We start from the raw sequence: 13,680 nt of genomic DNA, 5'->3' as shown, positions 1-13,680 counted from the left end.
TACTTCGGGTATGTTTATTTAAATAATTATAATATGGTAATATTGTACAGTTTCAGTTAGAGTACAGGGTGAATTTGAAACATATAGCATCCTTTACAACATATGCTGCCCATTTGGTGGAGCATACTGTGATTGCTGGCTTACCGAAGGTCCTGTAGGCCCCGCTGGACCATAAGGTGTCGGCATGGAACCAGTCTGAGGTGGGTACCTGCTGCAATAAATTATAAAATATCCAATTACTTTTATAAAACTAACGTGTTATTTTTACAGCATTACTAATTGAAATTAATATTAATGTATTAATAATATAAATTCCTTCTGTATTAGAGTTATGAAAATCTTATGAGTTTCTAGAAAAAACATTAATATAGTACAATTGTCGATCTATCTAATGTATTGAGAGGCTTTTGTTAAAAAGGAATGCTTGATATGTAGGTACGCGGCTGAATCAAATGCTCGAGTTTGTCGTGGAAGGAATTTATTGGTCGTTCGTCGTCGTTTTTTCGTGAGTGTCGTGTGTCGATTGTTTCAACAAACTCCAGACGTCGCTTATCGCTGGCGGCGACTGGCGCGTCTCTCGAGTGTTCTTCATATAAACAATCGGCGACACCTTGACGGCGTACACGTGCACGGGTCGCCACAGATAAAATATTTAAATTAACACATACCCTTGATGAGAGTACGGAAGGCTACTTTGCTCTAGTACAGGCGGACCCTGAGGATGTCCTGGATGCTGATGTACATGTCCAAAATGCTGAGGTAATGTCATGTTTGGCATACTTGTAGGTCCCATATACTCATTTGTTGGGATTGTAGTACTATAGGGTCCTAACGGACTACTCCCAGGAAAAGAAGACGGATGAGGAGGAGGTACTCCATTATATATCTGTTGATTATACTGTTTGAAATATGACAATCGTTCTTTACATAATTGTAACAAGCATAGAATACGTACATGTGGAGGTGGTGGCCCATGATTCTGGAATTGATAAGGACTCATATGTGGTGGCATCTTAGGGAGTGTATAACTAGATGGTGTAGGTGGTGCAGGTTCTCTCATCAGTGTATGATATAAATTAAGAGCGTCCACCAAATCAGAACTGAGTTGGGTTAGCTGTGCATGCCTTCTATCAACTTTCTCTAATGCTGCATCAATTAAAGGTCCCATTGCAGTGACTTGTTCTGCAAAATATTATTGTATTACATAAAAACGATTACAACCCATTTCTAAATTATTAAAATAAATCATATTAGGTAAAATGAAAATTACCTTCCAACTCTAACATTTCTTGCGGATCAGAATTATCACACTGAGGATCAGCTTCATGTAACAAATGTAGAAGTTTATCCATTTTCCCTTCATCTATTTCAACCTCAATCACTTCTGGTTCTCTCTTCAAAGTCTTCACTTCTACTTCTTCAGCAAACTGAACCATTTTTTTGTTACCGTGTTCTAACTCTATTGCATAAGATTGTTTTATAGTCTTACATTATCAAGTATATACAATTTAAAATGCGATAAAACTTACTTGTAAACTGTTCAGGTTCGACAGATAAATCTGCAGTAACGAAATTAGAAGGGAAAAGTCCTACTCCTGTATAATTACTGCCTTTCCACCAATTTGGATCAGAATCATCCAAAAGATTAACTAAAATTTAATTCATAATGATAATTTTTATCAATCTATTACACATGCATTATAGTTAGGTTCTCTTTAACTATAATTAAAGTACAGTTTCCTTGTGAAAAAGTTTATGAAAAAATTGTTAACTCATACTTATTTCTCCTGCGAAAAATGTTAATTCATTATTTTCTGCTGCCTCGAAATCATACAATGCACGGACCTTCCTGCCTTCGGGATTACTGGAAGTATTAAGTGCTGTGTTTACACTTGGGTACAAACTGGTACTCTTTTTAGAAGATGGCGAACTGTGTGAAGAAGATGCTTGATTATGGGCTTTACTATCTTTGAGCGAAAGTTCAATAGCTAAAAACAATAAGGAAACAACGTAATTTTTAAATTTTTATAAAAAAATACAAACAAAGATTTTGAACATATGACAATACCTTTTGCAATATCTTCTTCTTCCTGTGAATTTGTTACTACATTTGGATCTTTGCTTAGTACGCTTGTACGTTTAGGCTACAAGATTACAATAGATTTACATATACACTTTAAAATTATATTCTATTGTAAAACAAATCTATGAACTAAAGTGTAACATTATATGGAAGTGAAAGCTGCTGCACAGTAAAATAATTGTATGCTCGACACGTGATTACAGGAAAAACAAACGAACATTAATATGAGATAATGCTATCTTAATAATTGCTATTCAAATCGGAGGCTGAATACAGTTATATATTATTTATGATAAAAGAAACTTATAAACCGTAAGTCTTACCGTATCTGAAATAACAGTAAAATCGTAACCTTCGTTTTTTAGTTTGTTGTACAAACTTGGTATTAAATTCAATTGAGGATCAGATTTAAAATCGCCCTCAGCCCATTTTTTTAATAACCCTTTTATTCTCTCTGCAATTTTTGGTTGGGTATGGTTAACGAGTTTTCTCATTTCAGTTTCAAATTCTCTTGATGCAATTTCCAGATGAAACGTTTTCCCACAATTACTGACACATGCATCCAATAACTAAATACAAATTAAATATTACAGTTTGAAGACATGAAAATGCTCATTGCCAAACTATCAGTAATATAGATAGTATAACTTTCATCTGTCACGATTGAATTAATTTTTAGCACAATTAAATTGAGGTACATAAGAAAAAAAATTTCGCTTTGGATATTTAAAGTTTAAAAAATAAAAATAATATCACAACAAATTTAGAATTTTATGTTTACAAAAGTTTTTATACGAATTAGTTTGGCAAGTAAATTATCTATGATTTGCAAAATATACTAACTGTTAATGCTTGCACAACAATATGTGGGTCTTGAGAATTTAGTCTCTTAACAATGGATTTTAGATAATCCTTTGCATTTTGCGGAGAATTTCCTACTTTGTCGCAAATATCCATTATTTTCCCCCAATCTTCAGTGGTATTCTTTTCATTGGTTGCTTTTTCTATTGCACAAAAAGGTTTAATAAAGAATAACATGTAAAGCAACAAATACTTGAACTTAAATAATAATCTTTAATGAAGAAATCATTTTAAAATATAGTCTACATTATGTAAAAGATAAAACTCATTCCAACTGTAACAAATCGAACCATTGTTGTAACAATAATGTTCATTATTGATTATAATGAAGCATAAGACAACCATTACAAATACGAATAGATAAAATTGTTGGTTTGTTTCGAATGCATATGATAAACTTAGACAATGTACATAATTAAATGCAGATTCTGTTTAACTGCTCATGGAAAGGATCCTAAGAATAATTATTACATTAATAATGTCTGTAGAATACTTGTAAATACAATGATGAAACGTTCTTTTTTTTTTTTACAGGTAAAATATTACAAGTAAAATATTACTATATAACCTACGTTGTTGCAAATAATTCGATAGGTATGATTCATACAATCGACTGATGAAATGTAAAACGGTACATAAAGTAATTTACAAAATCTGGTGTCTTAATTGGAGGTCAAATGTCAACAACCGTTTAATGTATCCATCAGACGTGAAATTCTGACGTCTGGGACATAAAAACGAGCATGCTAGATGAGAAATAACCAATATCGAACCAATAAGCTACGAAATATGAATTTCCATGGCGAAAGATTAAGTTATGCAGGATGATGATTCTAAGTGAATTAAGGCTAGGGAGACGTATACCACTCACCGACGTCAGCGTCGAAAGACGAGGATGTCGGGAAAAGTCGTCCCATTTTACCCGCTCTACTCGACAAAATGAACACGTCCAGCAATTATGTCCGTTACACGCTGCCACGGAATCAAGTTCTGTTTTTCTCTGCACATCCAGCTGATATTTACTTACAAACGCGAGAACGAATGACTAATAACATTCTAATCTACCATCGATGGACATCTTTCTTTCGACCTGCCAAAAAACCTCGATACTATCGAATCGTCTCGAGTGCAATGTCAACCTCGACAAGAAAATCATAAAACCTGCACGGTTGGTAGATGTATCGTATCAACCGATGACGGTAATAAACGAGAATTTTGCGTCTTTGAAAATTACGTTAATGAAAATGACTCAGAACCGTTCAAAATTTGGACAAGTTGTGTCTCTCATGGAGGAATATTGAAATGAACATCGACAATCGATACATCGTACAATACCACGAAATCGTAAAACCGTCATCTCGTGACTCTATCGAAGACCTCCTGCGAGAGTTTTTGTTATCTAGCGATGGTAAAACAGACCGAGTTAAAAAAGTTATCATTGTACGGGATGAGTCATTTAACAATACAATAGAGTACCATATTACAAGCAGATTGTACAAATTTGTACTTTACACAAATTGAAAATAATAGGGAAATATTTTTCAATTATTTTTTTGTTACATTTAAATTACATCTGCTTATTTCTGTTTAATTTTAAGTAACAATTTTCAAGGTTCCTTTCATAATATATTCCTGTTTAAAGTCACTTTAAGATCATAACGTAACAACCTGGTTTATGTCACTTTGTCGACGGCTACAATATCATGTTACAAAATAAGCAGAATAATATGGAAATGTCGGTGATGCAAAATACATTACTTGAAACATACACTCTTCTTAGTCACTTCGTTCGATATTCGATACTAGCGAGCATGATTTCTCTGTTTCTCATAAACACGATATCTTGTCTGAAAAGACTTCTTTGGTTTATATTGTACAGTAAATAATGTTAATTATTCGGATACCTTTTAAGACGCAATAACTTTTTATTCATTTACTAGTTTACTAAAAAATATTCCTCGGAATCTTTAGTATACATATATAAGTTGCTGAGATCTAAAAAAAGAATGCATTATTTAAGTTTTTGTTACAGGTTCAGATAAAGAGGTTCACACATACTTTTTTATTGTATTTTAACTAATTGCAATTTTGATAATATCTCTCAATTTATCAGTTAAATAGCTAAGAGAGAATGTTTGATCATATTTCTAACAAACGGTATTGTTATAACTATTGAGAGGGCAGAAATAATAAATTTATTAGTGAAAGAAATTCGGTTGAATAATACACAATATGAAAATCAGTGTTGACGGTTACTTTCAGGTAAACGTTCGGCGGCATGTTATTGTTCAATTAGTCAGCGCGTCCTTGTCGTTGAAGGCAGTCGTATTTCGCAATGTGCTCGTCGCGAATGATCTCGAAAAGTGCTTTCAACCACTGGACTTCTATGGATCACTGCTGACCTTTGGTCCACCCTGTGCTCACTAGCGACCACCGTAGTGATCAGTTATGGTCATTTAAGTGGATATTAATGGTCATTCAAGTGGTTATCAGTGGTCATTCAAGTGGTTATCAGTGATCATTCAAGTGGTTACTTCTGGTCATTTTTCCAAAAAGTTGCCTCATATCTGCACTTCTTGTTGCTGTTTCTTTTTCTTCTGCTGCCTTCCTTTGCTGTTGCTACTGCTTCCCGAGCCAACGTCACATCAAAATGTGAGTCGCACGCTCTTCTTTTACAAGCAGCATTCTCAATATTACGAGTACAATGTCTTACGTATATGCATTGTTAACCCATTGCTGTATTTTGACGAGTCTGGCTCGTCATAGAGATTTCTACTAAGTTAATACCAACGTTAACAATGTACTGTCCTGTTTCATTTGAGATATTTAACTTTAAATTTTATAAATCAATGACACAAAAAATATGATTTTCTATTGATTTTCTATTCCTCTCTACATGGAAAATATAATTAATCGCGCTGACTCTCTCGTGGGTCTCTGAAGCAGCAACCTCCTCGTGGTGAGACCCGGGCAATCGGTATCATCCTCGACTCAGGATACCTTACGTATTGCAATGTGTTTTGAGTCGAGAATTGTATCGAGCTAATAGCTGCAGATTACAAATTCTTTTCTAAATCGTAAAGTAGTGTATAAGGCTGTAATAAATAGTATGATTCTCAAATTAGGCTTATATTGAGGAATGTCGTCGTTTCGTTCATCGATGGATGCGTAATTTTAATACTTCAAATCAGTATTGGGAATTATTTTTCCTTCAAAAATTGTCGAACTTGGTTTTCCTCCGAAAGTTGGTCCTTCAGGGACTCGTCCATGGGAGGGGCCCGTGAGCGAGTACGGGGAGGTAGCGTCCCCGAAGTAATACCTGAGGCGTCTATAGGTCGTTAGGGTTTTTAATTTAAGTTTGTTTGATTTCGTTTGGTTTTTCAATGTTGCTTCGGTTTCCGATGTGACTCGGTTGTTCAGCGTTGAATTTCCTCTTGAAATTTCACTCGTGTGCGGGTTAGCTTGCCACTCCTGTGCTGGTGTTAGATTCCTTGTTTCGCCCCGTCACCCCTGATATGTTCTAATTAACTAATAATTTATTTCAGATTATTACTGGTGTGAGATTTGTGCAGCCTGTATGGCCAAATAAATCTTGTATATCTATATTGCAAATATTATATATATATTATCTAATATATATCTATATTATAAATATTATATAAATTATCTAATATATAGTTAACCTAATTTTTCTGATGACAAGAATAACGACGAATTATTTCCGTTTATTTCGACACGATTTACTCCGATCGTTCGCGATAAAAATCGGCGTTAGTTCGAACGGGATATAGATTATTTAGTAATCGGCGTGGAATCTGCCGCGTAGCCATTGTGATCTGGAACATCGAAATGACAAAAACAACTTTCTCTCATCGTCAGGGAACGTCGATTTTCGTTTCGGCCTCGTTCCAACATGGAGGTCGCGTCACCATCGCGAGAAAGACTAGTCACCGACCTTTCTCAATAAGAATTTAGTAATGGCTGAATAATGAACAGAGCGGTTCTTTTCTAAATCTTTATTCATTGTTGGAGATCTTGACCTATATATCCGACAATGCGTTCATCATTTCGCACGTCCTATTCAGACGTAGAATTAATTCGCAACGTTAAAGTCCTGCGAATACAGTTTCACATCACCGTCGTTCGATCAATTCCAACATTTGTTATTCCAATCGAAAAATGACTCATTTCTTGCACAAACGAATCCCCGGAATCTTCCATCGGCGCTTGCGAATCTTCACGCGACGCTAAACGATCGCGATATATAATAAAATTCTTACATAATAAATACAATAATTTCACTAATTTTATTTTTATGAAATTGAGCGCACTTGCTCCTATTGCGTTGAATTTTTCGGAAAGTTATCGAATAAAAACAGAGACAGGGATTATAAACGCTGTTGTAAATTATAGTATGGTAATTTTTAAAATTTTTAATAATGGCCAAGTATTTTTATAAATAATGAAAATTGCTAAAGAAGCCAGAGAAAAAGAAAAAACAAGACAGAGAAGATTTGGATAGAACTGGCGACCCCACAAGTGCGACGTCTCCTTGTCAGACTCATCGTACATTAGAGTGTAAAGGGTTAATAAATGTCCGCGGCTTAGATTAGAAAATCCGAGAGAAGCAATGTAGCAGCTACTGTTAAATTGATCGTCGCTTTTGATTAGCCTCGTAAATTGTTGGACCAATTAATTCCGTTTCTTATCTCGAATACCCATTCTGCTTCAGAAAATTCTTAACTTTGAATTTACTAATTATTTAATTATTTACTACTTATTAAATAATTAAATTATGAATTATTTAGTATTTATTAAACAATTAAGTTATGAATTATTTAGTATCTATTAAATAATTAGATCATTAACTATTTAACATTTATAAAATAATTAGATTAGTAATTATTTGATTTATCAATTAGAACGCGGTACGCATCGACGTTCGTCGACAAACGTTTAAAGGATCGCGTAGGTGCATTTCGCGTAATTGGATGCTGCGTAGCCTCTGCTCATCCTTTCGCCGGCTCCCAACGGAGAATCGTTACGATTTACGACGACCTCTCGCGCGGTGTTGCTTTCACGCAGAAAACGGTACCGTTCCCGTGGAGCGACACGATCCTTCGGAATGCGCACAGGGAAATGTTTATCGATGACCAGCGTTGCGTCAGCCGAGTGGATGCGCTCGTTTTCAATCGTTCTGCATGAAAGTAAAAGTTCGAGACCGCCGGACACCGAGCCTCTCGGCTTGTCTAATAGGGCCAATAAAGTCGTTCAACTCCGAGCGTCGATCCTGCACGATCCTTACCGTGCCGATCGGGCCGAGCGCTCCTTGAAGAGGAATTCAAAGAAAACGAATAAAGTGGTCGGATAACAAGAGAAGAAGAAGAAGAAGAAGAAGAAGGCTGTATGGTAAAAGGTGTCCGTCGAGGAACGCCAGAAATCTTAATTTTATTCGCAAGTTTTATTGTTCGTCCTCGCAGGCGGAGGAATCTCCGACCAAAACTCTCGCAGTCGGAAAATTATAGCCCGGCGAGCGCTCTTTGCAATTCAACGAATTAATCGTTACGAAAACCGAGTCGCGACGAAGAGGACGAATTACAGTGTTACAAGTCTTTCGCGAATTTGAAGTAATAATCGGCCGAGGAAACGTGTTCGTCGCAAGAAGAGAAGCTTTCGCGATCGTCGAGGCTGATGAATCGCGCGCGACTGTGTCAAGCAATCGGAACAGCTTAGACGTGCATCGACCACGCGGGGATACCCGGTAAACGGGGTAGAGCACGGATTATGATGCAGTTACTCGCTAATTAGACCGATAAGAGTCACCTTTGCTCGGCTTAATTGCAGCTTCAGTTTTGACGACATTTGCGGCGAGCCCGGTTGCGCAAGGAACGTTTACCGAGGGGACGTTACCGCTCTCTCCTTTTTCCTAATGACACAGATGATCATCGAATTACCCTCCGCGGGCTCGAACCCGAGAGCGCGTTTCATGCTCGACGGATGCTTAGACGGAGCATGTCGATTTGTAACTTGCTAATTAAGCATTTCCCAGGCCTCTCGAATTCGGTAAACGCTTCTTTATAGGCAACTAGAGCAATGCGCGTACACGCGAGCGAGCAGAGAGCTCGGCTATTTAAATTCGTAACTAGTTGACGAATTGGCTGAATCAAGTTTTATAGTGTTTCAAGTTGGATCAATGTTATGCTAAATCGTGCATTTAAGGGTCGTCGAGTCGATTCTATTTATACGGGTTTTCAAAAGGCATTTGATCCTGTTAACCCCTTGCACTACGATTCTTTTCACGCTGCGTCGATCAGCACATATTTATCTATAATATTTTTAATAAAAGGACCAGACAATTTTTGTTCCTTTCATTGTCTTCATGTACTTTTTTTCTAAGCTTTGATAACAGAAGAATTTATTTTTACTTCGATGTAGAAGAAATTAGTAATAAATTCGTATAAATATTAAAAATATAATAAATTCATATTTATTAGATCTAGCATTGAATCTGTATCACGAGTCTGACTCGTTGTAATAGTGCAAGGAGTTAACCCCGCTAGATTAATAATAACAATAATAGTAATAATAATGTTTCGTAGGGGAAAGAAAGATCGTGCAACGGATCATTTGAATGAATTGTTTTAGTAACACGATTCATCCGAATGAACAAAATTTTGGAAATATCCGTCGACGTCGGCGTCAGTGAAACATGGCTTTCGATAAAATTCATTGATTAACTCTTTTCTTACATTTTGTCGTGCCTTTTTGCTGCAGGAAGGAAAATCCTATTTTACCTCTCTCCCCCGTGATTCGTTGAAATAAGAGCACATCATTTTCATGGGAAACTACTCTCTAAACATTACAAACGATACGATCCTCGCGGCGTACGAAACTATATCTCTCCCGATGTAACGGTTCATACGGCAAAATAGAAAGTATCGTTACTTTTACGTTAGTGCGTAGAAGGAAGGAAAGTTAAACAAATCGGATTCTTCGCGTACCGCGATTATTCGGTTACGCGTACGCGAAAGAACTTAATCGGCCAACTAAAATGTAATGAATAACACGCGATGCGACACAATTTGTAGCTCCTGCATGCGACTAGTTGATTGATTGATGACTGGAGACTACAGATGGTTGCATACTCTTAGGAATTATATAGTTGTTAGCCGACAGGCCTTGTACAGCGCCGCAAGCTATATGGTTCGCGTCGGTCAACCATTCTCTCATCGTCCAAGTCGTATTTCCACGCCAAAAACTAGAAGAATTTTCATCTTTTATCTATAGTGCAATTATTATAATTACGAGTCAGACTCGTGACGTGATCGTTTCGTGCACGATTCGCTAAATATGGCTGCCAGTCATTTCTATTAAATCGAAAGAAAGTTTGAATCCCCTGTCATCGAAATTTGGGGATGAAAGTAAACCAGGATAATCGGTACACTGGAATCATCTCATTCCATGAAGGAAACAATTAAGCACGAAAAAGTAGTAATCTGCGTAGTCCTGAAAGACGTAATAGTGCAATTTAGTGCAAACAAATTAATAATATTCGTATTTGCTAGAAGATCCTGCATGAAATCTTTGTCACAAGTCTGACTCGTTAAAGTACGGCAAGGGGTTAACACGACTAGCAAAGGCTAGTTATAGAGGACTCCTATCAATTCGATTTGCAATATATACCACCGCGTCTGAACGTCGTTCCATCGACGGCGCACGATTTAATGAAACAAACTTGGCGCAACAACAAAGACAACGGTGCAAATAATTCTGTTCCGACGATCCCGCAAAATAATTGGCGAACTGTTTTCGCCGGTGCGGGGCGTACGCGGCGAAAGGAACGGGTCGAAGAAGCCGGCACCAGGCGAAGCGCGAACGAAAACGCGAGCGAAGCGTAAACACGGGCGTAAGAGGAACGGAAGAAGGTCGAAGAAAAGAGAAGAAGAAGAAGAGAGAGTAAGGCACGTGTGCCCAAACGGAGGCAATGTCATCGAACTTACATAATGTGTCCTCTTTCTGCAATTACACGTACCGATGTATCAATGCAGCATACATTTAGGTCGGGCATACCGGTATTCTTCGAGAGACCTTTGCACCTCGGACGGATACGGAGGATGGAGACGATGCCGGAGGACAACACCGGTTCTGGCAGGGCCCTCCCGCGAGCAGGAGATGGACGCAGGGCACTCCCCCTATTCCGATGCCATCTCCTCGATAAAGTTATTTCCATTCTCGTTGTCTCGTGTGTCGCGCCGATTTTGGATACCTGCGGGACAGAAGCCGACAGGCGTTTGTTCTTTGCTAGCGACGTCTGGACATGCAATTATTTATTAACGCGTAAAAGACGGATCGCGAGATTTCTCGCTCGCGAAGAAAAGAAGCTCGACGTTTGGATGCCACATCAATTAACCCCTTAGCTTACAATGACGCCTCAGAGGCGTCGTAAGTCTATCGGACAAAATATGAAAAAGTTGCCTCAGAGGCGTCGCAAGGTTACTGGGCCAAACATAAACCAGACTTTGGGCCCGCACAGTTGGAAATCAAGTCGTGAGGCAAGGGGTTAACCCAAAAAATAATGATGGCTCTAATTTTCATCTGCGATGTCTTGGCCAAACGGAATGAGATTGACCCGTTCCTTGAACGCATGGTGACTGGGGATGAGAAATGGATCACATACGACAACATTGTGCGAAAACGTTCATGGTCAAAGTCTGATGAAGCAGGTCAGGCGGTAGCTAAACCAAGACTAACAGCCAAGAAGGTTCTGCTGTGCATTTGATGGGACTGGAAAGGAATCATTTATTATGAGTTGCTTCCATATGGCGAAACACTAAATTCGGATCTCTCCTGTCAACAACTGGACCGTTTGAAGCTAGCGATTGACCAGAAACGGCCAGAATTGGCCAACAGGAGAGGTGTTGTGTGCCATCAAGACAACGCCAGGCCACACGCGTCTATAGTGACTCGTCAGAAAATTCAGGAGCTCGACTGGGCCGTTTTGATGCATCCACCATATAGTCCAGACCTGGCACCAAGCGACTACCATGTTTATCTTGCATTGCAAAACTTCCTTAGTGATAAGAAATTGGCATCGAGAGAAGATCGTGAAAGTCGATTGCAAGAGTTTTTCGCTCAAATAGACTTCTACGAGAGAGGCATTACGAAGGTACCTTTAAAATGGCAACAAATTCTAGAACAAAACGGTGCATATTTGACCTAAATCGGACAATCGGAAACATGTTAAATAAAGTCTTGAAGCTCGCGTAAAAACAATGGATTTCTTTCTTCTCAAGCTAATATATCGACGCAGCTACGCGGTTAATCGAAAGAAGCGAAAAAATTAATTTTCCGATCGTTTCGAGTGGAAGAATCGGGTACCCACGCCGCGCCGTCGACGTCGCAGAAATGTCAGCGCGCGTTCGCAACGATCGTGGGACGCGTCGGAGCGTTGTGTTACCGCCCGTTTCGGTCCGGGTAGATCTCTTTCTTTTGCAACAAGCAGCGGCGACGATCGCGGATCGCGGATCGGTGGATCGCGCGGACCGCAACGATACCGTAACGCGGCGAACACGTGGACGCGAGAGGATGTGAAGGAGATTGAAAGGAAATCGATGTCGACGCACGCAATAGTGCTCCATTAACCGTACCGAGAGCACACGTCGTCGTCGCTACGAGATCGTGCCCGCGACGATTCGCGCGCGCGTTTTATCTCGGGGCGCCCGTTCTACTTTCCATTTTAATTGCGAGCATCGGCGGACTTTCCGATGGAATTTGATACCCGGTGGCCACCGAGACAGACCCGACACCGACTATAAATGGAAGGACACTGTGTCCCACGAACTTTTCGACACCTTGTTCCTCGTTAATGCGGCCACTACCGCGCGAATTTCTTTCGTACGCCACATAAATACCGCTTGTCGCGCTCGCGGCGCATGCCAATCTTTACCAACGACAGTTATTCATTATTATTTTTAACCCACTTTACGCCGGGTAATTTGCTGCTAGACACGCTGCAAAATACGTCTGTTCAATCTTTCGTTTACTTAGGTGAAAGAGTGTTTTGTTAACACGTTCGTCGATGCAAAGTATGCTTTTTTTGGGAGCCCACATATGGGTGACGATCTTCCTGTTCAATTTTAATAGGATTTTACTGATTTGATTTATATTATTTCTGAAAATCCCATTTGTAGCACAGAAATTTCATCGAACAAGTAGCAGCATATATAAAATATATAAAATAAGAATAGTAAAAGTTCGCACGCTATAATATATATTGTACATTAATTTATATTTAATATGTAAAGTATAACCTTATCTTACGCGTTCCATCAGATTTCGGGCCTGTAAGAAACTCGACCGATCTACGCTAAGCAACAAACGTGTTAAACTAGCGTCATTTCTTTAATTTAACATTTTCGAAACTTGTTCACAAGTTTGTTCATTTAATTTTTAGAAAAATCGAGGCCCGCTGTTAGCGAATGATTTTTTAAAATGTCTTCGAATTCACCCAAGAGTCCAGATAAACGCGCACCGCACAACGATTTCATAATGATTAATCGCGTCCGTCGCGACAACGATTCGTCGACGTCGTTGTCAATAAATTGAATTAGTACACTATGCGAGAAATGTTATTCCGTGGCATTTGCATTTGTAATCGTATCGGTGGAATTTCTCCGCGCCGTTGACCTCCGCCAGCCAACGTGTTCACGTTCACGTGTACCCGTGAAAGATTACAT

General features: G+C 38.7%; 1 protein-coding gene across 4 annotated transcripts; it reads right to left on the bottom strand.

Annotated features, from left to right (window-relative positions):
- Stam (signal transducing adaptor molecule) lies at positions 1–4,170 on the bottom strand. 4 transcript variants are annotated; one of them, XM_078188568.1, is made up of 10 exons: positions 3,816–4,170; positions 2,927–3,087; positions 2,407–2,652; positions 2,069–2,144; positions 1,779–1,988; positions 1,530–1,649; positions 1,271–1,459; positions 956–1,182; positions 669–898; positions 1–208 (listed from the first exon to the last, which is right to left on the bottom strand). In XM_078188568.1, the coding sequence occupies exons 1-10, from the start codon at positions 3,859–3,861 to the stop codon at positions 94–96; spliced, it is 1,620 nt and encodes a 539-aa protein (XP_078044694.1). In that variant the 5' UTR covers positions 3,862–4,170; the 3' UTR covers positions 1–93. The 4 variants fall into 4 exon arrangements, with proteins under 4 accessions (XP_078044694.1, XP_078044686.1, XP_078044711.1 ...); XM_078188560.1 differs by having other exon boundaries at positions 1–211; positions 3,816–4,161; XM_078188585.1 differs by having other exon boundaries at positions 669–886; positions 3,816–4,158.
- Positions 4,171–13,680: the final 9,510 nt, after the last annotated feature.

This window comes from Augochlora pura, chromosome 2 (assembly GCF_028453695.1).
Source record: "Augochlora pura isolate Apur16 chromosome 2, APUR_v2.2.1, whole genome shotgun sequence".
NCBI classification, from domain to species: Eukaryota; Metazoa; Arthropoda; class Insecta; order Hymenoptera; family Halictidae; genus Augochlora; species Augochlora pura.
This window is presented reverse-complemented; position numbering and strand designations above follow the sequence as displayed.

What these genes read in the sequence shown, in the direction of transcription:
- Stam (XM_078188560.1), bottom strand. Translation starts at nt 3,861, where the DNA reads ATGGGACGACTTTTCCCGACATCCTCGTCTTTCGACGCTGACGTCG. An exon ending in TTGTTGTGCAAGCATTAACA is followed by an intron (nt 2,653 to 2,926) that starts GTTAGTATATTT and finishes ATTTGTATTTAG; the next exon opens with TTATTGGATGCATGTGTCAG. An exon ending in ATGGGCCACCACCTCCACAT is followed by an intron (nt 899 to 955) that starts GTACGTATTCTA and finishes TATTTCAAACAG; the next exon opens with TATAATCAACAGATATATAA.